The sequence below is a fragment of the Xiphophorus couchianus genome, chromosome 24 (genome assembly GCF_001444195.1).
Source record: "Xiphophorus couchianus chromosome 24, X_couchianus-1.0, whole genome shotgun sequence".
Taxonomy (NCBI): Eukaryota; Metazoa; Chordata; class Actinopteri; order Cyprinodontiformes; family Poeciliidae; genus Xiphophorus; species Xiphophorus couchianus.
In genome coordinates, this window is record NC_040251.1 from 6,071,295 (window position 1) to 6,098,281 (window position 26,987).

The following is a 26,987-nucleotide window of genomic DNA, read 5'->3' on the forward strand; positions in this document are numbered from 1 at the left end:
CCATCCCTGATCCCCATCCAGGGGAAAGTTACAGTGAAATGTAACATAAAATATGGTTTAAAAGTTTTTAAACCACATTCAAGCTGCAGGACCAAACATGACTAGTAATGCACATTAAACATGTTTTATTCTCAGTAAGCAAATTATTGAGAAATAAAACTAAAATTCAAATGTTGCTTTTATTTGAGTTTTGTTCAGTTTGACTGATCAATCTGGACTGGGCATCTAACACTGACGCTGTGTGCAGGAAGGGGATGAGCAGACTCTATTTTTTAAGGAAGCTGAGATCCTTCAATGTGTGCAGCAAGATGTTGGAGACCTTTTATCACAGTGTTGTTGCCGGCGCCATCTTCTTTGCTGCTGTGTGTTGGGGAAGCAGCATCAGAGCCAGCGACTCTAATAGACTAGACAAAATCATCAGGAAAGCTGGCTCTGTACTGGGACTAAGGCTGGAGTCCCTGGAAACTGTGGTGGAGAGGAGGACACTGAAGAAGGTTCTGTCTATTATGGACAATAAACAGCAGCCTCTCCACCACATAGTGGACAGACAGCGGAGCTCCTTCTCACATAGGCTGCTCCAGCTCCGCTGTTGTAGGGACAGATACAGGAAATCCTTCCTGCCACATGACATCTCACTGTACAATAAAAGCTAAATCATTGTTCTGCACTAATCAGTCCGATTTTGCACAACTGCACTGTGGCACACTGCTGTACATATATTTACATATACATATCTGCATTTTGAATCTTTGTAAGGACTGCTCTAAGCTGCTTTTATATTGACAGCATGTTATATTTTATTTTTATTTTATCTACAACTGCTACTCAGTGGTGGTTGTTATTGTGTCTCTATGCTGTAACTGCAAAGTAATCTCCCTGCTGGGATGAATAAAGTCATTCTATTCTATTCTATTTTATATTCTAATCTCTGCTACTCCTTTACAAACATTTAAGGTTCTAAATAAAAAAGTTTTAATGAGTAACTCTTCTTAATAAAATTCCTCATAAACATTGATTTATTGAAATGGCTCATAATACAAGTTATGGGCTATTTAAATAATAACTTGTTAAGTTGCTTGGGACGTGGAATGTCACCTCTCTGGTGGGGAAGGAGCCGGAGCTAGTGTGTGAGGTCGAGAGGTTCCGGCTAGAAATAGTCGGTCTCACCTCGACGCATGGCTCTGGTTCTGGAACCAGTCTCCTTGAGAGGGGCTGGACATACTTCCACTCTGGAGTTGCCCAGGGAGAGAGACGTCGGGCAGGAGTGGGCATACTTGTTGCTCCCCATCTCGGCGCCTGTACGTTGGGGTTTACCCCGGTGAACGAGAGTGTAGCATCCCTCCGCCTACGGGTGGGGGGACGGGTTCTGACTGTCGTTTGTGCTTACGGGCCGAACGACAGTTCAGATTACCCACCCTTTTTGGAGTCCTTAGAGGGGGTACTAGAGAGTGCTCCTCCTGGGGACTCCCTTGTTCTGCTGGGGGACTTCAACGCTCACGTGGGCAACGACAGTGAGACCTGGAGGGGCGTGGTTGGGAGGAACGGCCCGCCCGACCTGAACTCGAGCGGTGTTCTGTTGCTGGACTTCTGTGCTCGCCATGGATTGTCCATAACGAACACCATGTTCAAGCATAAGGGTGTCCATATGTGCACTTGGCACCAGGACACCCTAGGCCGCAGTTCGATGATCGACTTTGTCATCGTTTCATCGGATCTGCGGCCGTATGTCTTGGACACTCGGGTGAAGAGAGGTGCGGAGCTGTCCACTGACCACTACCTGGTGGTGAGTTGGCTCCGGTGGTGGGGGCGAAAGCCGGTCAGACCTGGCAGGCCCAAACGTGTTGTGAGGGTCTGCTGGGAACGTCTGGCGGAATCCCCTGTGAGACGGAGCTTTAACTCCCATCTCCGGCAAAACTTCGAACACGTCCCGGGGGAGGTGGGGGACATGGAGTCTGAGTGGACCGTGTTCCGTGCCTCCATTGTCGAGGCGGCCGATCGGAGCTGTGGCCGCAAGGTTGTCGGTGCCTGTCGCGGCGGCAACCCTCGAACCCGTTGGTGGACACCTTCGGTGAGGGATGCCGTCAGGCTGAAGAAGGAGTCCTATCGGGCCTTTTTGGCCTGTGGGACTCCGGAAGCAGCTGATGGGTACCGGCGGGCGAAGCGGCATGCGGCTCGGGCGGTTGCTGAGGCAAAAACTCGGGCGTGGGAGGAGTTTGGAGAGGCCATGGAGAAAGACTTCCGCACGGCTTCGAGGCGATTCTGGTCCACCATCCGGCGTCTCGGGGGGGGAAGCGGTGCAGCACCAACACTGTTTATAGTGGGGATGGTGTGCCGCTGACCTCTACTCGGGACGTTGTGGGCCGGTGGGCAGAGTACTTCGAAGACCTCCTCAATCCCACCAACATGCCTTCCACTGAGGAAGCGGAGCCTGGGGACTCTGGGTTGGGCTCTCCAATCTCTGGGGGCGAGGTCGCCGAGGTGGTTAAAAAGCTCCTCGGTGGCAAGGCCCCGGGGGTGGATGAGATCCGCCCGGAGTTCCTTAAGGCTCTGGATGTTGTAGGGTTGTGTTGGTTGACGCGACTCTGCAATATCGCATGGACATCGGGGGCAGTTCCCCTGGATTGGCAGACTGGGGTGGTGGTCCCCCTGTTCAAAAAGGGGGACCGGAGGGTGTGCTCCAATTATAGAGGGGTCACACTCTTAAGCCTCCCTGGCAAGGTCTATTCAGGGGTCCTGGAGAGGAGGGTCCGTCGGATAGTCGAACCTCGGATTCAGGAAGAGCAGTATGGTTTTCGTCCTGGTTGTGGAACACTGGACCAGCTCTACACCCTCAGCAGGGTCCTGGAGGGTGCATGGGAGTTCGCCCAACCAGTCTACATGTGTTTTGTGGACTTGGAGAAGGCGTTTGACCGTGTCCCTCGGGGAGCCCTGTGGGGGGTTCTCCAGGAGTATGGGGTACCGGGCCCTTTGATACGGGCTGTCAGGTCCCTGTATGACCGGTGTCAGAGTCTGGTCCGCATTGCCGGCAGTAAGTCGGGCTCGTTTCCGGTGAGAGTTGGACTCCGCCAGGGCTGCCCTTTGTCACCGATTCTGTTCATCACTTTTATGGACAGAATTTCTAGGCGCAGCCAAGGTGTTGAGGGGATCCGATTTGGTGGCCTTAGGATCTCATCTCTGCTTTTCGCAGACGATGTGGTCCTTTTGGCTTCATCAGGTCGTGATCTGCAGCTCTCGCTGGAGCGGTTCGCAGCCGAGTGTGAAGCGGCCGGGATGGGGATCAGTGCCTCCAAATCCGAGGCCATGGTCTTGAGCCGGAAAAGGGTAGAGTGCCTTCTCCGGGTCAGGGGGGGTGTCCTGCCCCAAGTGGAGGAGTTTAAGTATCTCGGGATCTTGTTCACGAATGGGGGAAGAAGGGAGCGGGAGATCGACAGGCGGATTGACGCAGCGTCTGCTGTCAAGCGGGCGCTGTACCGGTCCGTCGTGGTGAAGAGAGAGCTGAGCCAAAAAGCGAAGCTCTCGATTTACCGGTCGATCTACGTTCCCACCCTCATCTATGGTCATGAGCTTTGGGTCATGACCGAAAGAACGAGATCGCGGATACAAGCGGCCGAAATGGGTTTTCTCCGTAGGGTGGCTGGGCTCTCCCTTAGAGATAGGGTGAGAAGCTCAGTCATCCGGGAGGGACTCAGAGTAGAGCCGCTGCTCCTTCACATCGAGAGGAGCCAGTTGAGGTGGCTTGGGCATCTGGTCAGGATGCCTCCTGGACGCCTCCCTGGTGAGGTGTTCCGGGCACGTCCCACCGGGAGGAGGCCCCGGGGAAGACCCAGGACACGCTGGAGAGACTATGTCTCTCGGCTGGCCTGGGAACGCCTCGGGATTCCCCCGGAAGAGCTGGAAGAAGTGGCCGGGGAGAGGGAAGTCTGGGCCTCCCTTCTGAAGCTGCTACCCCCGCGACCCGACCTCGGATAAGCGGAAGAAGATGGATGGATGGATGGATGGATAAGTTGCTTTATTTTTAAGCCTTTTTTAGTTTTGTCATGTCCTGGATGACTGAGAACCAACAGGTAGATAGAATATCTGGGGAATATTATAACTTAAACATAACATTTAAAGCAGCAGGGTTTATATAGAAAAATATTCAGATTTTATTTTGTGGTTTTAAAGGCTCTGCATTGAGGACAGTGAGAAATAAAGTTATAACTTTTAGTTTTCTCTCTGTTCTGGGTTCCCACTCTGAGCTGCTCCACCTGCTCAGCCCCTCCCTCCCGTTTCAAACTCTTCTAATTTACTAAAAGTTAAAGAGCTAAATATGAATTAGATGTTTGCTACCGTTGACAAAAAAGCTGAAGTCTATGAAAACAGTGTAGCAGTTCTGCTAATAAGGCAGCTTATCATGATTCAGTCAAAGTAATAAAATAACAAACTGCAGTCTGATCTTTATTAATGTGTTTCTTCTTATTGAGCAGTGAAAATAAATAAAATGTTTACATGTCTTTTTACTTACTGCTTTGAATAAAGTACTTCTATTCTATTCTATTTATGTCAGTGTCAATGACACTTATGTCAGTGCTGTAGAGCAACAGCTGGCAGCTAACAGCTCTAACGTGCAGCGCTGCTGTTGCTCCTCCTACACTTTGGACTGAACCATTGTTCTAATAATGGAGGAGGGACCTAAAAAATAATTATTTTCTTTCTGAGATAAATGGCAGATTTATTGTTTTTTGTTTCTTTTGTGTAACCCTCTGGGTTCCCAGAAATGTGTGTGTTATTGTTGTTTTAAAAATGACAAGGTTAACAAATTTACTGTATGTAAATTAATATCTTAAAGTAAGATATTATTCTCAAGTCTTATGGTGGGAGGTGAAATGAGTATGAGTTCATTAAAAAGAACTTAAACAGACGTAAAAGACTTGTTAATATGTGTTGTTAAAATGTGGTGTTCTGTTACTTTAAGAACGAACCATACGGTATAGTTTATATGAAAAGTAGAGTTCAACACGAGGAGTGACAGACAAGAGTGCTGTGTATACGTTTGCTATTGGGTGATTGCTATTCTCCTGAAATCTGATTGACTGGGGGGCGGGACAAAGGGGAGAGCGGAAAAAGAAAAAAGAAGAGAGAGGACGTCAAGGATGAGACTCGGTGAAGAGTCGCTGGAACTTTGGGTGAAGAGTCGTGGAGGAAATACTTGCTCGTTGGTGAAACCATGAGTCGTTGGACAACCGCCTAAGGACCGCGAATGGACCGAGAGTGACGCGTTCGGTGAGCTGAAGGCCGGGGTTTTACCAAGGAGACGGTGGACCCGGAGAGACCTGCTGCACCTGCGTTGGGCCGCGGTTTGGATTTTCCTCGCCTTCGTGGATAACGTAGTGCGGGGTTCGACTGCTTTCAGGAGACAGGAGTCGTCGGGAACTTACCTACATCAGTCGCTGTGGGTTGAGGACCCGGGGTGAGTGGAGTCAATATCAGGCCTGCAACGGGGGGTTTTAATGACTATTTTGCCGGCTTTTATTTGTTTTATTTTGTTTGGTGGGCCCACTCATTAACACTGGCTGTTATTGTATGTACATGGTTATAAAAAGTAAGAACTCATATGTGTTCCGGAATGTTCTAAATAAGTTACTTCAGAACTCTTGAGGTGGTTAACATAGAGGGAGAGTCCCTATTTATCAACCTATAGGTTGATAAAGCCTTGTGTACTTTTATTTGTCATTTGTGTTAATATTTCTAAGGGTAAGGTCTAGATACGGTTCCCACAGTGATACCTGTGGTGTATTTTCATTTCCATTCTTGAGTTAGTAAATAAATTCTTTATCCTTATCAAGTGTCCTTATTAATGGGTCAGACCTATACAGTTTCACTGGCTGGACCGTGGGGTGTTACAGTGAGCTTTACGAACCCTGAGCGTTAAATCTAGCATAGATGACAGAAAGCGCTACATAAATGGAGGCACCGCTGGGATTAAAACACATAAAACAATAAAAATAAATAAGTAAACAATAAAATAAACTTGTATGTGAAAGATAGACCCCAAGGTTTATTTAGTTAAGCTGTTTTTTATGTTAATGTCTGACCCACATTACTATCTTAGTTAATTTGAATCTGTAGTCTGAAAAAGGAAAAATAAGAATTAATTAGGACTTTCCAAAGCAGAAATAAGTAAGTAAACCATTATCTACAGAATGTCATTGTTGGAAAATTGGTGTACAGGGGAGGGCTTAGATGCGTCCCATGCACTTGTAGTGAAACAGGTCCCTGTCGAGACCACAGTTAGGCACATTGAAGAAACTTTAATGACTATCAAATCCCTAGGACGAGTTAGGGTGAGAGGACGTATGTTTAACCCTCAATCACAGTCATTGATAGTTTTATGCGAGTGTAGTGAAAGAGTACACACAAAAACTATACCTCTGGATGTGCCACCTATTGAAGGAGGTGAACTGTGGACATTGCACGGGCCTGCAGATGAAGAAAATGTCAACCCGGAAAAGAGACAAACAGATCCTCTCTCACAAGGAAGTTCCACATCAACTGAAGAAGCAGCAGCACCAGAAATGCTGTCAGCAAATCCTATGCCAGGAAACTCTGCAGAGTCAATCATAAGAGCAGTTGGTGAACTGCTAGCAAAGACAATGAGGCCTGCCCAAGAAAGTAATGTCTTCAGGCGTCTCCGAGCATATTCTGGCATAAGTCCCACACCTCCAGGAGAGGAGAGTTTGGATACATGGATGGAGCAAGCACAGCTAATGGTGGATGAGAGTGACTGTTCCATTCAAGAAAAACGGAAAAGGATCGTAGAAAGCTTGAAAGGACCTGCTCTGGAAATTGCTCAAGCCGTACGGACTGATGATCCAGATGCATCCCCAGAGGAATATATTGAAGCTCTGGAAAGAGCGTTTGGATCACCAGAGAGTCCTGAGGATCTCTACTTCTCCTTCAGAGCCTTACGTCAAAGCGCAGGTGAAAGTCTTTCAGATTTTTTACGGAGAGTGGAGCGAAAGCTAACAAAAGTTGTTCAGCGAGGAGGGATAACTCCCAACCTGAGGGACAGTGCACGTGTGGAACAGCTCCTTCGTGGAGCCACAGAGTCCGAAATACTGCTACTACAGTTACGCCTAAGAGAAAGAAAGCGTAATCCTCCTCCCTTCCTGACACTGTTGAATGAAATCAGAGAAGAAGAGTTTCAACAATCAGTGAGGAAGAAAAATATGGCTCCTTCAGCTAGATCGATTGTCAGGCAGGTGAGGGTGGAAGATGAAAATAAGTCAGAATCTGAAGTTCAGGAGCTGCAGGCTCAAGTCAAAATGCTGCAGTCCCAAGTGGCTGAACTCACAACTGGACAGTTGAAAGCCACCTCGAATGCTCAAAAAGTATTCCACACAGATGAAATTAAACCCAGAGAAAATTATGAAGTTCAGGCTTTAAGAAAACAAGTTGAGGATGTGCAACATCATCTCAATATGATGACTGTGACACACACAAATCCTCCTCAGTCTAAAGGTGCAAGATGGAGACCGGAAAACCAAGCAAATAAAGTGAATAAAGCTCCCTCTCACCTCAGTAGCCCAAGAACTACTCACACCAACCATGACGAAGAGGATTTCTTCTGTTACAGATGTGGGGAAGGAGGACATGTGTCTACTCATTGTACAGCCCCTGAAGACAATGGCAAAGTCATTCAGAAACTGATTCGTTCTCTGAGAAGGCAAAAAAGAAATAATGAGATAAACAAACAGGAAAAAGAGACCTCAAGTACCAACTGCTCTGTCAAAAGAAATGCAGTTGAGACCCAACATGCTACAGGCATCCCTAAGGGACTAGTAGGAGAGGCCTCGCTCAGTAAAGTAATCATTGAAGGTCAACCAACCAATGCCCTGATGGACAGTGGTTCTAGTGTTACCATAATATTTGAAAGTTGGTACACAGACCATTTGTCCCACTTACCTCTTCATCCTATTTCCAGCTTGGCACTTTGGGGACTCAGTGAATCCTGCTATCCATACAAGGGCTATATAGCTATGAATGTTGAGTTCTTGGAGGATGGTCTTCACACAGAGCCAACGACAGTGTTAGCCCTAGTCTGCCCCGACCCTAAGGGTCCAGACCAGGCCCCAGTAATCATGGGAACCAACGCCTGTCGTTTTCATCACCAGCCCAAGACTCCAGATGAAGCTGAATGCCATGGACAGGCTCAGTCATGGCGAGTTTCTGTCAGTACACCAAAGACCTTTAAACAGAAACACCCCTCACGCCAGCTGGATGATAATGTTGGACACATAAAATGGATGGGTCCTGGACCTCTTAAGATCCCCCCTGGTGGTTCAGCCCTGGCAGCCTGTAAAGTCATTGCAAAAGTGTCTTGGGAGCAGGATATGTTGGTGGTTGAGCCTCCTGAGCAGCCCTCTCTCCCAGATGGAATACTGGTGCCACCATGTGTTCTCTTACCATCTGACATGAATGTAAACAACTTCTCACTGGTGCTAAAAAACGAGTCAATCAAGCCCAAAGCCATCCCTAAGGGCACCATTGTGGCATGTATTCATAAAGCCAACGTTGTGACCGAGTTACACAAAGGCCAAGAGTCAAGTCAAACAATAGATCCTGGATTGTTTGATTTTGGCAACTCTCCAATCCCAAGTGCCTGGAAGGAGAGGCTTGCTCATAAGCTATCAGAGAAAGCAGGAGTGTTCTCCCTTGAGGAATGGGATGTTGGACTGGCCAGAGGAGTCGAACATACCATCCGCCTCAGTGACTCACGACCTTTTCGAGAAAGATCAAGACGTCTTGCCCCTGCAGATATCGATGACGTGCGAAGCCATCTGCAGAAACTGCTGGCAGCAGGAATAATAAAGGAGTCACGTAGTCCTTATGCTTCGCCCATCGTGGTTGCAAGAAAAAAGAATGGCTCGATCAGGATGTGTATTGATTACCGCACCTTGAATGCACGAACAATCCCTGATCAATACACCGTTCCTAGGATTGATGAAGCCTTGGATTGTATGACAGGAAGCCGCTGGTTTTCTGTATTGGATCTTCGAAATGGCTATTACCAGATTGGTATGGCTGACCAAGACAAGGAGAAGACAGCCTTTATCTGCCCCCTAGGGTTCTTCCAGTTTGAGCGTATGCCCCAAGGCATTACAGGAGCCCCGGCTACCTTTCAACGGTTAATGGAAAAGGCTGTTGGAGACATGAACCTCCTGCAATGTTTAGTATACCTGGATGACCTAATAGTGTTCGGCCGGACACTAGAGGAACATGAGGAACGTCTCCTCAAAGTATTGGACCGACTACAAGAATATGGTCTGAAGGTGTCTATTAATAAGTGTCAGTTCTGTCAACCTTAGGTCAAGTATGTTGGCCACATTGTGTCTGCTTCAGGAATTTCTACTGACCCAGAAAAAATTAAAGCAGTCCTTAACTGGGAGCAGCCTACGGATCTTAAGAGTCTTCAGTCGTTTTTGGGTTTCTGTGGCTACTACAGAAGATTCATTGCCAACTACTCTTCCATTGTGAGACCCCTGACAGACTTAACCAAAGGCTACCCTCCTGTTAACAAAGGACAGAAAGCAGTTGACTCCAATTCAGTCTACCTTAAAAAATCTGAACCCTTTGGAGACAGGTGGACTTTGGCCTGTACTACTGCTTTTAAGAAAGTAATACAGTGCCTTACAAATGCGCCGGTCCTGGCATTTGCCGATCCAACTAAGCCCTACATATTGCATGTAGATGCCAGCTTTGATGGGCTAGGTGCTGTGCTCAACCAGGAACATCCAGAAGGATTGCGTCCAGTAGCCTTTGCCAGTCGAAAGCTGAGAAACTCTGAGAGAAACTATCCGGTCCATCAACTCGAGTTCCTCGCACTCAAGTGGGCTGTGGTCGATAAGTTACACGATTACTTGTACGGAGCCAAGTTCACTGTGAGAACCGACAACAACCCACTGACCTATGTCCTTACTACGGCCAAACTTAGTGCTGCAGGTCATAGATGGTTGGCTGCCCTGTCCACCTATGATTTTGGCATTCAGTACCGACCAGGCAGGGAGAATATTGATGCCGACCTGCTTTCCAGAAATGCAAACTCTGAAGAGGAGGGGTGGATACCCCCATCTGGAGTGAAAGCCCTATGCAAAACTGTAAGTGTTGCTGGGGTCTCTGAAAACATGCGGTGTGTGGATCAACTGGGTGTATCTCCATCCGCTATTCCTGATCTGTATGTGTACCCCATCTCTCTTGGTGAGAACCCAGTGCAACAGTTCAGTATGACAGACCTAAAAAATGAACAAGACTCAGACAAAGCTATTGGAAAGATTAAAAATGAGATAAAATCTGGAAATTGGCCCTGTAGCTTCCAGACGGATCATCAGGAGGCCATTCTGCTACAGCGAGAAAAGGAAAAGTTGCAGATAAAGAATGGACTGATGTATAGGAGAACTTTAAGGCCTACAGGGAAGGAAGTGTTCCAGTTGGTGCTTCCACCAAAACATCGGCTTCAAGTATTAAAGCAGTTGCATGATGACTTTGGGCACCTTGGTATTGAAAAAACAACCGAGTTGGTGCGGGATCGGTTCTATTGGCCGAAAATGGCACACGACATTGAGCATTATGTCAAGACCTGTGGGGTATGCGTGGCTCACAAGACCTTGCCTCGCAAAACCAGTCCCCTACACCAGATCACAAGTCGGGGCCCATTAGACTTGGTCTGTATAGACTTCCTGTCAATCGAGCCAGATTCTCGTGGGGTGGCCAATGTTCTCATTATTACTGACCATTTTGCTCGGTATGCTCAGGCCATACCCACCAGCAACCAAAGAGCTACTACAGTTGCTAAAGTTCTGCTAGAAAAGTTCTTTGTGCACTATGGTCTGCCATGCCGAATCCACTCTGACCAAGGTCGTGATTTTGAGAGTTTACTGATCAAAGAGCTCCTTAATATGCTGGGGATAAAGAAATCAAGAACTACACCCTATCATCCCCAGGGAGATCCCCAGCCAGAGCGCTTTAATCGTACTCTCTTGTCTATGTTGGGCACTCTCGAGCCAAAGGACAAACAAAAATGGAGTCAGCATGTGGCCTCTATGGTTCATGCTTATAACTGTACTCGTAATGAGGCCACAGGATATTCACCATACTTCCTGATGTTTGGCCGGGAGGCTCGCCTGCCTGTGGATGTGTGTTTTGGTTTGTCTCAAGCTGGAGAAGAAGTCATGAAACATCATCAATATGTGAACAAACTGAGAAAAGAGCTACGTCATGCTTGCCAGCTTGCGACTGAGGCTTCCAACAAGAATCATCAGAAAAACAAGAGAAGCTATGATAGCAGGGTATGTGCTCAGAACCTGGAGGAAGGAGATCGGGTTCTTATTCGAGCCTTGGGAATCCCTGGAAAACACAAGTTAAAGGAGAAGTGGAATCTGCAACCTTATGTGGTTGTTGGGAAGCTCCCTAACTTACCTGTTTATCGGGTAAAACCCGAAGGTGGACGAGGTGTAGTAAAGACTCTCCACAGAGACCATCTGCTACCAATAGGGTTTCTGGTGAGGATTCCAGAAATCCCTGAAAGAAGCTGCCTGCCTCAGAGACCTTCCACCAGATCCACTGATGTATCTACAGCAAAGTATGAGGTGCAGCATCCCGCAGAGGAAGTGAGAGATGAAGATTCTGAAGAGGAGGAAGACGTCTCTCAGCAGTTCTGCAGAGGAGTTGTCCAGGATGCCTGGTTAACACGTCCTCCAACGGTCCAGTTATTGACCCTTGCTAATGACAGATCTGATGTCATCTCGGAAGGAGATCTTGGTGGACCAACTCTGTCATGCAATGAGGAGGGATTGCTTGATCACTACGCAGTTGTAGAAGAGGACCCTGTGGCGGACACAGGGCTGGAGGTGGGAGACGTCCCAACATCTAGTGTGTCTGATGATGAAATTAACTCTACCAGTGTTCCTGCTACTAAACGACTGGTTAAGCCTGTCATCCGTCTGAGCTACGACGAGCCGGGAAAGCCCACGGACAAGCCATTGGTCATTGTGCACAGGGGAGTGAGGATATACATAACCAGAGATCCTGAGGAAGATCCTACAATTTTCTGTCCTCCGCCCTGCAATGTCCCAGTTCATAGAGTAGCAAGCTGCAGCTTTGTGAGTTTGTAGCATACAGAACTGTCTGATGGGGACATCAAGACATTTAACCCGGGGAGGGTGTAACCCTCTGGGTTCCCAGAAATGTGTGTGTTATTGTTGTTTTAAAAATGACAAGGTTAACAAATTTACTGTATGTAAATTAACATCTTAAAGTAAGATATAATTCCCAAGTCTTATGGTGGGAGGTGAAATGAGTATGAGTTCATTAAAAAGAACTTAAACAGACGTAAAAGACTTGTTAATATGTGTTGTTAAAATGTGGTGTTCTGTTACTTTAAGAACGAACCATACGGTATAGTTTATATGAAAAGTAGAGTTCAACACGAGGAGTGACAGACAAGAGTGCTGTGTATACGTTTGCTATTGGGTGATTGCTATTCTCCTGAAATCTGATTGACTGGGGGGCGGGACAAAGGGGAGAGCGGAAAAAGAAAAAAGAAGAGAGAGGACGTCAAGGATGAGACTCGGTGAAGAGTCGCTGGAACTTTGGGTGAAGAGTCGTGGAGGAAATACTTGCTCGTTGGTGAAACCATGAGTCGTTGGACAACCGCCTAAGGACCGCGAATGGACCGAGAGTGACGCGTTCGGTGAGCTGAAGGCCGGGGTTTTACCAAGGAGACGGTGGACCCGGAGAGACCTGCTGCACCTGCGTTGGGCCGCGGTTTGGATTTTCCTCGCCTTCGTGGATAACGTAGTGCGGGGTTCGACTGCTTTCAGGAGACAGGAGTCGTCGGGAACTTACCTACATCAGTCGCTGTGGGTTGAGGACCCGGGGTGAGTGGAGTCAATATCAGGCCTGCAACGGGGGGTTTTAATGACTATTTTGCCGGCTTTTATTTGTTTTATTTTGTTTGGTGGGCCCACTCATTAACACTGGCTGTTATTGTATGTACATGGTTATAAAAAGTAAGAACTCATATGTGTTCCGGAATGTTCTAAATAAGTTACTTCAGAACTCTTGAGGTGGTTAACATAGAGGGAGAGTCCCTATTTATCAACCTATAGGTTGATAAAGCCTTGTGTACTTTTATTTGTCATTTGTGTTAATATTTCTAAGGGTAAGGTCTAGATACGGTTCCCACAGTGATACCTGTGGTGTATTTTCATTTCCATTCTTGAGTTAGTAAATAAATTCTTTATCCTTATCAAGTGTCCTTATTAATGGGTCAGACCTATACAGTTTCACTGGCTGGACCGTGGGGTGTTACAGTGAGCTTTACGAACCCTGAGCGTTAAATCTAGCATAGATGACAGAAAGCGCTACATTTGTCTTTTCATATTGATATTATTTAAATGCAAACGTTTCTTCAGTGATTTTTTGGGGGGGCACAATTCTAGACTTTTCCAAGATTGGGGGGGTCCAGACCCCCCGAACCCCCCAGGATTTACGCCTATGCTGGTTGGTTTGAACCAGAGGGAACAGAAACCCGAAGTACCTCAGAGGTTTTCCTCACAGACGTTGCCATGTCACTCAGAGCCTCCACATCCTGCTGGCTCTCCAGGGTTGCCAGGTCTGTGTACGTCTGTCTGCAGAAACGCTGAGCTTCAGTCCAGTTCTTCAGCTCATCCACATAAACGTATTTATGCTCAGGAGGCCTGGAGGTCGAAGTCAGAACTGCAGGAGATAATTCAGAACAATCTATTCAAATACAGTAAAATATTAAGACCTGGAAATAATAATCAGTAAAATATTAAACATAATAATAATAATATTAAACCTAATAATAATATTAAACATAATAATCATCCCTCACCAAAAGCAGCCAGGATCATCATGACTTTCTCCATCTTCTGCTCCTTCAGTTCGTCTGCAGCTGATTTTATTTTTACCAGATAAAATTTGTTTTAAACGTCAACAACTGTATGCAAAGTAATGTGTTGCCATGCAACAGATATTTAGACACAGCAGCCATAACATGCAGCTAAAAGGATAAATTCAGGATTAATACTGTCCTCTGATCATTTATCTTTGATAACCAGCTCACCTATTGGAGTGACCTTTGACCTCTCCAGGTGAATATTTGTATTTGCTCTGATAAAAATTGTTGAAATGTTTTTAAAAGGTTTCCAGTAAACCTCAGTTGATTCTGAAATCATTTCAGTTTTTATTTTTGCAGTTTTCTGTTGAATCTCTGGTTTTGGTTCTGAACCTTTAAAGTCTCTTTTCCTTCTTTCAGATCAAATGTTTTTATGATTCCAGCTGGTTTTTAACTCATTTGTATTTTCATTTTATTCTCTTCTGTCTGTGATGTTTTCTGTTTCTCTATTCTGAACTTTGTGGTTTTATCCAGTAAAACTGTAAATAACATTTCTTAACTATTTCAGTTTTATATTTGAATAACTAATCATGAAGCGTTCCTATGGATCAGATGAACGTGTTAGTCGCAGTTTTGATGCCATTACTTTACTGATGAATCCTCTGCAGCGACGCTGCAACATAAAACATTAAAAACAAACTAATTCAGACAATTTTCTGTTCCAACTCCAGGTTTGAAAAACAAGAAGAAAAACTAAAATAACCCGTCAGAAAGCTGAAGGGATTGGAAATATTTTGTATAAACTAAAACAAACTGGATGATTAATGCTGGTGCTTCTCATGAAGCTTGTTTTAAATCTCCGAACATGAAAACATTTGCATGACTGATATTCAAAGTGTTTCCCATTAAAGTTTATTCAGATCCTACAAACTTCAGAGGAAGTTTCTGTCTCACATTTATGCAAACGACTCAGTGAGAAACGAACGGCTTGGTTTCGATTTGTGCTTCTGACTTTTTATAGTAACAAATTGATGTAAACAGAAAATCTTTTCAGTTCAGAGGAACCAGCTAACCAGTCGGACCAGTGAGTTTGTCTTTATGTTAGTGAGTCTTTATTAGAGTTCAAAGTCCAGGAAGGTTTGGATTTAAAGTATTAAATATTTTACATGAACAAACTGAAGCAGGAAACGAGAAACTGAGAAGCTCTTCTGTGAAAAACCAAACGGGTTTGATTACCGAGGCATCAGAGTAATCAGATTACATGAGGAACAGTTGCTGCATTAAAACAGGAGCTGAAAAAAACAGGAAATCATCAAAGAAAACAAAAATAAACTGCAGAACCAGACAGAACGTAACGAAGTAAATGGTCAGAATGACTCATTAACATAAATACAAAATGATCAGAACTCCAATAAAACCCAAACAGGAAAGTTCTGTTTGTGTTCCCTGTTCTTATCAAACTGCACAAACCATATAAACCAATATTTGTTTTACATTTTCATAAAGCTGCCATCATGCAGATGTAACGGCTGCAAAACCAGGAGAAACTCCGAATTTAAAGGATCTGCAGTTTGAAAACAGAAAACAGTGAAGACACTCCGCAGACATGATGTCACTTCCTCTGTGCTCCGCAGGATGAGCCAGATGTGATGTCACTTCCTCTGTTGAGGCGTTGCCTCCCCGGCCGAAGGAGCTTTAACTTTGTGACCAGATTAAAGTTTAAATCTTCTGTAACGTGAAATCTCAGGTTTCTTCAGGTTTTGTTGTTGGCGGCATTGATGAGCAGCTTGGCAGCAAAGCAGATGGGAATCGAACCGACGGCTCTGCAGCGGCTGTAGTTAATGTTTGCCATGAATTCAAATGAAATGGCAGCTTTGCATGAAGGTCAGGACCTTATCAGGCCTGTTGGCTGTTAATCTGCCTCAGACTGAAGGAGGAAGATGGAAGCCGTTCTGCTCTTCATCGTCGCTGCTGCAGGTTATTTCTGTGATCATGTTTCTGATCATAACGTTGTTTTAGAAACGTTTAGTGGTGCTGCAGTCTGGTTTTAATCTGTTATTGATGTTTTCTGATGCTAACAGCTCATCAGTTTCAGCTGCAGCCATTAAACTGTTAAATTAAAGCTAATATTAATAATAATCTTCATGTTTGTCGGTGCAGTGCTCAGTTCTGTTCCTGGACGGAAATATTATTTAGTTTCCGAGCCGAAGGATTGGACTGCAGCTCAGAGTTTCTGCAGAGAAAAGTTTTCAGACCTGGCATCGATCCAGAGCGCGGCGGACGTGAAGGCGCTGAACGAGCAGCTGGAACTGGGAGAACTGGGAGAGCACTCTGTAAGTCCCTGATCTCTGTGGTGAGCGGTGGCCATGGATCCATCAAACTGGTCTCCAGAACCATTGGTGACACCTTCAGAAAGAAAAGAGGCATAGGAAAAAAGAAACAAGAAATAAACAAATGTAAGACTCCAGAATACCGGTTGCTCTGAGTTGGACCGGTTGCTCTGAGTTGGACCGGTTGCTCAGAGTTGGACCGGTTGCTCAGAGTTGGACCGGTTGCTCTGAGTTGGACCGGTTGCTCAGAGTTGGACCGGTTGCTCTGAGTTGCACTCTGCCATGGTTGCCCATTGTCACAGATTCTGTTCGTAGCGTTGAACAGTCTGCGGACCAGCCGATCCGTTCTGGTGACCTCAGGGTCTGTTTTTGCGGATGATCTCGTCCTACTGACCTCATCGGGTCGTGATCTACAGCGATACCGGAGCGGTTCGCAGTCGGGATGAGGATCAGGGCCTCCAAAGGGTAGAGGGCCTTCTCCGGGTCGGGGGGACGTCCTGCCCCGAGAGGAGGACTTTAAGTATCTCTGGGTTCATGAATGAGGGAAAACGGAGCGGGAGATCCACAGACGGATCGGCGCAGCGTCTGCAGTGCGGCGGGCGCTGTACCGCTCCGTCCTGGTGGAGAGAGAGCCCAGTGAAAAAGACAAGCTCTCGATTTACCGGTCGATCTACGTTCCCACCCTCATCTATGGTCATGAGCTTTGGGTCATGACCGAAAGAACGAGATCGTGGATACAAGCGGCTGGAATGAGTTTCCCTGCAGGGTGTCTAGGTTCAGTCAATCAATCAATCAATCAATGAACTTCATTTATATCATCAGGTACGTTCTGGTCGCAGGTCGTCTGGGACGGACTCAGTAGAGACGCTGCTTCTCCACACCAAGAGGAACCAGATGAATCAGGCTTCTGGTTAGGATGGACGGTGAGGAGATCGGGTCCCACCAGAGGAAGACAAACAGGAGGGGACTAATAATTACAGAGTTTGGTCTGGACTGAATTAGTCTAGTCTGGTCTGGTACCTGCTGTATGTTCGGTTGGATGAAGGTTGGACATGTGGTCTCTGCCCCCTCACTTCATCCCAGGCCTGATTTCAGCTGTTGGCTCGGACCGTTGAGGGTCCAGTTCCTCCGTTTTGCTCCCATCAGCCTCTCAGGTTGATTAGCTCTTCATCATCAGAAGTCTTCGTCTCTGAGAGTTGATGTGAGAAACTAAAACCAGGAGAAATACTTCCTGGTTTTACTGCAGAGTTCTGACTAAATGTCCCGCTCTACCAGAGATTTTTATTTCTTTTGCTGATGAGTTTTATTAAGTGATTGAGGTGAAAACATTAAACTTTAACGGAGACCAAAGAACCCGGTTCTGTTGGAATCGTCACTTTGACCATAAATGAATTCAGTTGTGACTTTAGTGAACTGAACAGTGAACCAGTTCTTTCTAAGAGTGAATCATAAGTCTGAGGCGTTCAGGGTGTGAGTCGTGTTACAGGTGACCCAGGTGACCCAGGTGAGTTCAGGAAGTGCTCTCCTCTCCAGACTCCCTGGATCGGTTTGTACGATGATGTGAACAGCTGGCGCTGGTCCATGTCCGCATCTGACTTCTACCGACAAGACAAGAAGAAGTTCAGGAACTGGGCGTCCAGAGAACCAAACAATAACTATGGAAGAGAGAACTGCGTTGAGATGCGTGGAGACGGACGTTGGAATGACGAATTTTGTAATAGAACTCGAAGTTCCATCTGCTTGGATGTCAAAGGTCAGCATTTTATTTGCTACAAAATGATTGGATGTTGCAATTTTCCACGTTTGCTGAATTTGATAAATAGTTTAATGTTGACGCTCAATTTTGTGATTTTTGATTTTTGAAGGTTTTATTTGTGTTTAAGGGACAAAGGTGACGTTTGTTCACGTCAACGTCAACATGACCTGGATGGAGGCTCAGCGGTACTGCAGGGGGCGCCACACCGACCTGGCCAGCGTCAGGAACATGGCAGAGAACCGGCGGCTGCAGGTCCTGGTGCCGACCGGACAACGGGCCTGGATCGGCCTGTCCAGAGAGTCCTGGAAGTGGTCGGATGGAACCGGCTCGGCTTTTAGCTTCTGGATGTCTGGAGAACCCAGTAAGACCAGACAGAACTGCGCCGCGGCGAACATGAAAGATTCTGGAAGATGGCAAAACTTTTGCTGCACAGAAAAGAAATCATCAGTTTGTTCTACAGGTACGAAATGGTTCTGTTTTGTTTGGTTGGGTCTGTTTTGGACTGTTTTGGTTCTGTTTGGGTTCTGTGAGAAAAGCATCCCTCCTCCGCTGTGCATCATGCTGGTGTTTGTGCGGTTTAGTTTCTCTGGATGTCGTGTCTTTGCTCTGATCCGTTTGAGGTTTGATTCTTTGCTCTGATCCAGATTTATGACCTGCAGCCATGTTGTTTTCAGACAGAAGAGGATTTCGTCTTCAGATACGATAAACTTTTCCGAGCCACAATGCTTTCATGTGTTCAAAATTAATTTGAACTTCTTTTTTTTTTTTTTTACGAAGATTCATCTTTAAAGCAAGTGAAGCTGAAGGTGGTGAGAAGTTCCTCTGTGGATCTGAACGACCCGGACCTGCTGGAAGACCTGCTGACGAAGATAAATCATGTCTTTTATCTTGACTTCCTGTTTTATTTTGGTAGATCCTGTTTCATTGTTCACTTCCTGCTCTTTGTTCAGCTTTAGTTCATTGTTTTCTTTGCAGCTCGATCAGTTTTCTGTCTTTATTGCCGATAAATCGACTCCTGGGTGGACAGTGGCGCAGTACCTGAAACGACCACATGGCGGCGGTGTGAAAACCGGGTTTGTTTTTGTTTCAGATGAAGCAGAAGCTGAGGGAGCAGGGAGTGAGTGGAGACGTCAGACTGAGCTGGAGGAAGCAGAAAGATGGAAAAATCTTCCTGAGGAAGAAGGACGATGAGCTTTAGACGATCCGCTCCTGCAGATGAAACGTCTTCAGAAGTCCGTTTCATAAAGTTTATACGCCACAGGAAGCAGCTACTTAGAAATTAAGATGCTGGTTTGTGAATGTTATTAATCTGTATAAATGTAGCAGGAGCGACATGAGATTCTGTTCCAGAGAATCAGGTTTGATCTGGAATGAAGATCCTCCTGATGGAAGCCAGTTTCATCTGCTTCTGACTCATCCGTCACTTTCATTCTGACTGGAACCTGGCATCGATTTACAATTATGAAACATATTTAGTTTGGAACTCTCATCTATAAATATATGATAAAATATTATTTAAAAGTGATTTTTTTTCTCTCACTAAAATCCATCCATCCATCCATCCATTTTCCGTTCACCCTTGTCCCTAATGGGGTCGGGAGGGTTGCTGGTGCCTCTCCAGCTACGTTCCGGGCGAGAGGCGGGGTTCACCCTGGACAGGTCGCCAGTCTGTTGCAGGGCAACACAGAGACATACAGGACAAACAACCATTCACACACACACTCACACCTAGGGAGAATTTAGAGAAACCAATTGACCTGACAGTCATGTTTTTGGACTGTGGGAGGAAGCCGGAGAACCCGGAGAGAACCCACGCATGCACAGGGAGAACATGCAAACTCCATGCAGAAAGACCCCGGCCGGGAATCGAACCCAGGACCTTCTTGCTGCAAGGCAACAGTGCTACCAACTGCGCCACTGTGCAGCCCTCTCACTAAAATGTTACTGTTAATTGCTGTAAATATTAAAATTGTGAAATGAGACACTGATAAAGTTTAGTTGTCAGAAATCTTGATTTGTACACGTAGAAAAATGTTTTTTGAATATTGAATGATTTCCTGAAGAGAAAATAAAATAAAAAATGAGCCGATCGGTTTTAGATCGTTGATCTAAATGTTTTGTTTTGTCTGAACTGTTCAGCTGATCTCTGATCAGCGTGAAGGCGGCCTCTGCTTCAGGTAGGACACTTACTGCTCATAATCCCTGAGCAGAACCTCGATTTGAACATAAACTGTCCATTTAAGGCTTTGTTGCCCTTCACAATATGGCGGCTTGTTGACGTGTGGGAACAATTCAATAAACGTCAGCGCACAAAGATGACGCATGCGCAGGCGCCACTTCCTGCTTCCTGACAGCAGCAGTTGTCCTGATCTTCTGGTGGTTGTTGGACTTTCTGTCTCCGTGTCCACCTGTCTGTCCGCGTCCATGCGCGCTCCCGTCTGCGCGGCGCTGCTGCTGCTGTGCGCGCTGAGCGACGCGGCGGCTCGTCACTTCTCAGAGGAGCAGATGGCGGCTGTCAGGTGAGCAGGACAGGTGTTGGTCCAGAACCGGAGCCTGCGGGTCAGAGCAGATTTCCGTCTCCTCTGGTTCTGGTTCTGGTCTGTATGTTCTGGTTCTGGTGTCGGATCGGAGCTGCACGGAGCAGCTGCTGCAGCATCAGGGTCGGAGGTTTGAATCCCAGCTCCTTTCTGCTGGTGTTGATTTTCTCTGGTTCCTCCAGCTTCCTCTCCCAGAATGAAACCATCAGGCTAGGCTAAAAACATCAAGCTAGGCTAATGACATCAGGCTAGGCTAAAAACAACAAACTAGGCTAATGACATCAGGCTAGGCTAAAAACATCAAGCTAGGCTAATGACATCAGGCTAGGCTAAAAACATCAAGCTAGGCTAATGACATTAAAATAATCTTAACAATAATAATGTATATTGTATAATAATATATAGTAAAAACATGTATAATATAAATAATTGTGTGTAAAAATGTTTAATTAGTAATAATGAAAATATTTTAACTAAATAATTTTTCTTGTAAACCTGCATATTGTTTGTATTTGTCCGTTAGCGTGTGATGTGTAGAAGTTTGTAATTTCATGCTGTTTGGTGCGTTCAGCTTCTATCAGCTGTAGATCTACACCCTGCAGCTTCTGCAGCGTGTAGATCTACACTCTACGGTTCTGGAATCCACCCGGTTCTGATCCGTGTTGACTCCAACATGCAGGCAGCGCATCAAGTCCATGTTCTACCACGCCTACAACAGCTACCTGAACAACGCCTTCCCCTACGATGAGCTCCGCCCACTCACCTGCGATGGACAGGACACCTGGGGCAGGTGAGGCCACGCCCACAACGCCTGGGTTTCCCTGTAAAGAACTGGTTTTATTTATTTTATTGTAAAATCTACTCATGATTTGCTGAATAATTAGATTGTTATAGACGTAAAGGTTCAGGTTTATAAAAGTTAACATGTTTTTAACTTTTATAAAAATGTTTTTTACATTTTTTCTCCATGTTGGGACATTTTGTTATGAAACAGATAATCTGTGAAAAGATCGATCTTCCTGAGCTGCTGTTGAAGAAACGCAACCCCCGACCAAAACAACCAATCAGAGCCAGGAGGCGGGTCTTAGCGCTGTCAGTCACGTCATGTACTCGCTGCTAAATGTGCTAATGGCACAGAAACGACCATTACAGGAAAACTGTATCTTCCGTCATCTGTAGCTATGCTAACTAGCTTTAGCATTCACAGCAGGCTGTGCTAACTGCAGCGTAGCAAACATTGATTGACAGCGCTAAGACCCGCCTCCTGGCTCTGATTGGCTGGTTGGAACACCGGGGCAGAGGAGATCGATGTTTTTCACAGATTGTCTCAGAATAGCGACAGTTTCAACAAATGTCAAAAATATTTTTATAAAACTTCTGCAGCTTTAATGTGTTTGAGTTATTAAAAAATCATCTGTTTTTTTCTTTTCATCCTTTTAACAGAAAATAAACTAAATCATTTCTGTGTTTCTCTGTTCAGTTTCTCTCTGACTCTGATCGACGCCTTGGACACGCTGCTGGTGAGAACCCAGACCTGTTCTGACCCGGTCCGGTCCAGTCTGACCCTGTCTGATCTGATCTGATCTGATCTGATGCGATCCGATCCGGTCTGGAACGGTCCGGTCCGGTCCAAAGCTGAAATGCTTCCCTCCTTCTGCAGGTTCTGGGGAACCGGACCGAGTTCCAGCGCGTGGCGTCGCTCCTCCAGGACACCGTAGACTTCGACATCGACGTCAACGCGTCGGTGTTTGAAACCAACATCAGAGGTGAGGCCCGTGGCCCGGTTCTGGTTCTGATGGGCGGATCAGGAGCTGACCTACTGTGTCTTGGTAGTGGTGGGCGGCCTGCTGTCGGCCCACATGCTGGCGGGTCGGGCCGGGATGGAACTGGAGCCCGGCTGGCCCTGTTCCGGCCCGCTGCTCCGGATGGCCGAGGACGCGGCCCGCAAGCTGCTGCCAGGTACCATAGCGGCCCAAACGGGCTTCTGACAGAACCTCACTTTGGTAAAAGAGTTTCAGAATCATTTAAAAGTGAATTTAGATCATTTGAAGTAAAGTAAGGTAAACGTATCCCATAATGCATTGTGTCACCAGCCAGTTTTTGCCCCAAATGTTCATTTGAAGAACTTTGACAAGCTGAACAGGAAGGGAACCAGAGCGGGTCGGACCGAACCTCCGTCAGAACGTTTAGTCAGAAAAAGCTAGGCTGTGTTGCCAGGTTTCCTCCTCTGGTGGGAGAGGTACTGCTGACCTTTGACCTGACTGTCTGCAGCGTTCGATACGCCCAGCGGGATGCCGTACGGCACCGTGAACCTGCTGCGCGGCGTCAGTCCCAGCGAGACGCCGGTCACCTGCACCGCCGGCGTGGGAACCTTCATCCTGGAGTTCGCCGCGCTGAGCCGCCTCACCGGCGACCCGACGTTCGAGAGCGCGGCGCGGCGCGCGCTGACCGCCCTGTGGGACACCCGATCTGACATCGGACTGGTAACCGAACGCAACCGAATCCAAAACAAGAATCAGCAGCAGTTTGGACCGACCCGTTTCTGCCCGTTCAGGTGGGGAACCACATCGACATCGTGACCAGGAAGTGGGTGGCCCAGGATGCCGGCATCGGCGCCGGCGTCGACTCGTACTTTGAGTATCTGGTGAAAGGAGCCATCATGCTGCAGGACCAGGAGCTTCTCAGCATGTTCCGAGGTAAAACTCCGACCGAAACCAGAACGCTTCTGCTGGTCCACCGGCAGTGGAACTCATTTTAGCGCTTGAGCTAATGGTTAGCCTCTAGCTTTTTAATTACATTTTTCCACATAAATTCTGAAGTGCTCATTTATTTTAGTTGTTTTGAAAACTTTCAGTAGAATAAAGTTCAGCATCTTTGATTGAAGTTATTAATCTAAAATTAGCTTCTGCTAAACACCATACTGATTGTGCTAACATTTAGTCTTAGCAGAATTTTTATTATTGAGGATTTACGCTTAGCATAGCTAGCTTATTAGGTTGAGAGAAAATGGTTAAAGTTAGCACCTTTGTGTTAGCTTCCACTAAATATAATGTTCATTTAGCTCTTTAGCGTTAGCTGTTTAGTTAGGACAGCTAGCTTTATGGTTGGCGCTGAGACTTTTTAGTTAGAGCATTTAGTTTTTGATTAGCGCAGCTAGCTTTAGCATTAGCACTGCCCACCACAGTAAACCCTCACCGTGTCTTGGTGTTTCCTCAGCGTACGATCGGGCCATCCAGAACTACACGCGTTTTGATGACTGGTACCTGTGGGTCCAGATGCACAAAGGAAGCGTCACCATGCCGGTGTTCCAGAGCCTGGAGGCCTTCTGGCCCGGCCTGCAGGTACAGCACACCTGGACCGTGAGGTCGGGCGGCGAGCCGAGCCTTCATCCGCCCGTCTGTGTTTCAGTCTCTGCTGGGAAACCTGGACAGCGCCGCCAGAACCTTCCAGAACTATTACTCAGTGTGGAGGCAGTTTGGAGGCCTGCCGGAGTTCTACAGCATCACGCAGGGATACACAGTGGACAAGAGAGAGGGGTACCCACTGAGACCAGGTGAGACCCACTGAGACCAGGTGAGACCCACTGAGACCAGGTGAGACCCACTGAGACCAGGTGAGACCAGGTGAGACCCACTGAGACCAGGTGAGACCCACTGAGACCAAGTGAGACCAGGTGAGACCCACTGAGACCAAGTGAGACCAGGTGAGACCAGGTGAGACCCACTGAGACCAGGTGAGACCCACTGAGACCAAGTGAGACCAGGTGAGACCAGGTGAGACCCACTGAGACCAGGTGAGACCCACTGAGACCAGGTGAGACCGGGTGAGACCAGGTGAGACCCACTGAGACCAAGTGAGACCAGGTGAGACCAGGTGAGACCCACTGAGACCAAGTGAGACCAGGTGAGACCCACTGAGACCAAGTGAGACCAGGTGAGACCAGGTGAGACCCACTGAGACCAGGTGAGACCCACTGAGACCAAGTGAGACCAGGTGAGACCAGGTGAGACCCACTGAGACCAGGTGAGACCCACTGAGACCAGGTGAGACCGGGTGAGACCAGGTGAGACCCACTGAGACCAAGTGAGACCAGGTGAGACCAGGTGAGACCAGGTGAGACCCACTGAGACCAAGTGAGACCAGGTGAGACCAGGTGAGACCCACTGAGACCAGGTGAGACCCACTGGGACCAGGTGAGACCGGGTGAGACCAGACGAATAGTTTTTGTTTCCTGTTATTTTTCTCTTTGCAGGTTTTTGGATTATTTGCTGAAATATTTTAATTCTGTTCGCTGTTGTTTACTAAAAGTTGAAATCATAGAACTAGACTGAATAGATCTGTTCTTATTGATCGGTTACAATGTCACCGATACCTGATCTAGAATTTTTTTGAACATTGGGACTGATACAGATATCAATATTTAATCAGTGCATTTCTTGTCGTAACCACGGCAACAGGTCAACATTTCTGGCTCTGCTTTGCTCTGTGTTGATCCTCAGGTCGTTATAGATCTACGCTTCATCATAGCGTAGATCTATGCTATGATGATGTTTCTGTGGAGCAAAACTTCCCAGAAAACATCCAGAACCTTCCGCCTGATCCGATTCTGGATTCATTCCTCCAGTCCGTCCGATCAGAAAGCCGGACCTCTTCGACTCGTCGTCGTTTTCAGGAACTTTAATGAAGAAACTGTTTTCATTCCAGAGCTGATGGAGAGCGCCATGTACCTGTTCAGAGCCACAGGTGATCACACCTACCTGCAGTTCGGCCTGGACGCCGTGGAGTCCATCGAACGCATCGCCAAGACGCCATGCGGCTACGCCAGCGTGAGTCACCTGACCTCTGAGTCAGCAGGTCACCTCACCTGTGATGAGGTGATGAAGGCTCAGTCTGCTCCTCTTCCTCTGCAGGTCAAAGATCTCCGGGATCACCAGCTGGATAACAGGATGGAGTCGTTCTTCCTGGCTGAAACCGTCAAATACCTGTACCTGCTCTTTGACCCCGCCCACTTCCTGCACGGCGGGGGGGCGGAGGGGGATGGGTCGTGGGAGGGGGGCGGAGCCAGCGGCCAGTGTGTTCTGGGGGCTGGGGGGTTCGTCTTCAACACCGAGGCTCATCCTCTGGACCCGGCGGCGCTGCACTGCTGCAGCCGCCACGCGCAGGAGCGCCGCGAGCTGCAGCACCTGCTGCTGGGGCTGACTGCGCCCGCCGGCCAATCGGAGCCGCCCGCCGCTCAGACAGAGGACCCTCCCCCCACCCAATCAGAGAGCATCGCTCTGAAGCCCGGAGAGAAGAAGGCCCCGCCCCCTCTCTCCTGCCCCGTTCAGCCGTTCGGCGCTCGGCTCGCCGTCCTGGGCCAGGTATTCTCTGATAACACCTGAGGCTCTGATTGACTGCAGGTGGGCGACGCCCTCAAGGAGCTCCTGGACTCTGAGGCGCCTCCGGACTGACGGACATCAGTTTAAAGTTTATTTTTATTTATTAAAATGTTTCTGAGTTTTCAGACTCTTTTCTCTCCTGGAGGTTTGTAGGAAATCAGAACCAGGATCCAAACTAATCTGGGTTTAGTTTCAGTGATTTGACTGAAAAATAACAAACATTTAAATTAAATGCAAAACATTTCCTGCACTTTGTCAAAATAAAACCACACCTGAGTTTATTCAGGCTGCAGACTGCAGGGGGCGCAGCGGCTCCTCTGGTGAGTTTGTAGCTGCAGTATCGCAAAATGGCCACCAGAGGGAGACATCTGAGCTGGCTTTGAGTTTCTGATCAGTTTTCTTTAAATATTTAGACTAACAAACACTGAGGGGATTTCCTGAGGAGGAGACCACAGGTCGTTAGTTTAGAAACTTTAAACCCAGAGAAGGTTCTGGTTCTGGTTCTGGTTCTGTTCAGCAGAAACAACATCCAGGATTAAAGTCAGACATCGGAGGTTGTAGTTCAGGTCTCTGGTTCGATTCCAGGGCCTCTCAGTGAAACTCGGCGCCGTTCTGCTGCTCTGCTCAGCATTTGGTAAACATTAAACTGAGCGAGACTTGACCCGACCCAGAACCAGAACCTCCCTGAATCTGATCTAGTTTCCCCTGAAGGGCTTTGCTCGTTAGGCAAAGACTTTTCAGCTCCTTTTAAAGATGAAAAGTGTTTGTTGTTACCCTGGAGGGCCCGCCGGTACCAGAATCAAAACTCCTTTAGTCCTTGTTGTGTTTGATTGGATGAACGTCTGCGGATCATAACGAGCTTCAGGTCGTGACGTAGCATCGGGACGCTGAGCGGACCGGACCATTAAAGGTTTCACTTCCTGGATCACGTCAGGATGTGGCCTAAACAAAACATGTTCATTAATCTCTGCACAAAATATTTTTAGATGATCAGATTTCATTCTGCTCAGTTCTGCCTGTTGGGACGTTTTAGGGTCTCTGTCTCTTTAAATCCAGACAAACCGCTTCTGGCCACACCCACAACTCAAC

General features: G+C 47.1%; 3 protein-coding genes across 4 annotated transcripts in view; 2 read left to right on the plus strand and 1 right to left on the minus strand.

Annotated features, from left to right (window-relative positions):
* Window positions 1-13,962, minus strand: part of LOC114141101 (macrophage mannose receptor 1-like) — a 23,951-nt gene extending 9,989 nt beyond the window's left edge. For both annotated transcript variants that reach the window (XR_003594770.1, XM_028011539.1), the window contains exons 1-2: window positions 13,895-13,962; window positions 13,577-13,755 (exon numbers count right to left, since the gene is read on the minus strand). Coding sequence is in view for 1 of the 2 variants with exons in the window: in XM_028011539.1 (XP_027867340.1) it covers window positions 13,577-13,755; window positions 13,895-13,928 (213 nt within the window). In the remaining variant the exon portion in view is untranslated. The remainder of the gene's footprint in view (window positions 1-13,576; window positions 13,756-13,894) is intronic.
* A 2,299-nt stretch (window positions 13,963-16,261) lies between these two features.
* Window positions 16,262-19,181, plus strand: LOC114141184 (macrophage mannose receptor 1-like). The gene is made up of 4 exons (XM_028011665.1): window positions 16,262-17,980; window positions 18,111-18,443; window positions 18,761-18,861; window positions 19,074-19,181. The coding sequence occupies exons 1-4, from the start codon at window positions 17,809-17,811 to the stop codon at window positions 19,179-19,181; spliced, it is 714 nt and encodes a 237-aa protein (XP_027867466.1). The 5' UTR covers window positions 16,262-17,808.
* Window positions 19,182-20,290: 1,109 nt separating this feature from the next.
* On the plus strand, window positions 20,291-26,557 carry edem2 (ER degradation enhancer, mannosidase alpha-like 2). Its single transcript, XM_028011542.1, has 11 exons — window positions 20,291-20,502; window positions 21,200-21,310; window positions 22,001-22,040; window positions 22,181-22,286; window positions 22,354-22,479; window positions 22,792-23,003; window positions 23,075-23,216; window positions 23,737-23,861; window positions 23,929-24,073; window positions 25,225-25,346; window positions 25,431-26,557. The coding sequence occupies exons 1-11, from the start codon at window positions 20,306-20,308 to the stop codon at window positions 25,899-25,901; spliced, it is 1,797 nt and encodes a 598-aa protein (XP_027867343.1). The 5' UTR covers window positions 20,291-20,305; the 3' UTR covers window positions 25,902-26,557.
* The last annotated feature ends 430 nt before the right edge of the window (window positions 26,558-26,987 follow it).

What these genes read in the sequence shown, in the direction of transcription:
- edem2 (XM_028011542.1), top strand. Translation starts at nt 20,306, where the DNA reads ATGCGCAGGCGCCACTTCCTGCTTCCTGACAGCAGCAGTTGTCCTGAT. An exon ending in ACGCCTTGGACACGCTGCTG is followed by an intron (nt 22,041 to 22,180) that starts GTGAGAACCCAG and finishes CTCCTTCTGCAG; the next exon opens with GTTCTGGGGAACCGGACCGA. An exon ending in CGCCATGCGGCTACGCCAGC is followed by an intron (nt 25,347 to 25,430) that starts GTGAGTCACCTG and finishes CTTCCTCTGCAG; the next exon opens with GTCAAAGATCTCCGGGATCA.
- LOC114141184 (XM_028011665.1), top strand. Translation starts at nt 17,809, where the DNA reads ATGTCCGCATCTGACTTCTACCGACAAGACAAGAAGAAGTTCAGGAAC. An exon ending in CATCTGCTTGGATGTCAAAG is followed by an intron (nt 17,981 to 18,110) that starts GTCAGCATTTTA and finishes TTTGTGTTTAAG; the next exon opens with GGACAAAGGTGACGTTTGTT. An exon ending in ATCATCAGTTTGTTCTACAG is followed by an intron (nt 18,444 to 18,760) that starts GTACGAAATGGT and finishes TTTTTTACGAAG; the next exon opens with ATTCATCTTTAAAGCAAGTG.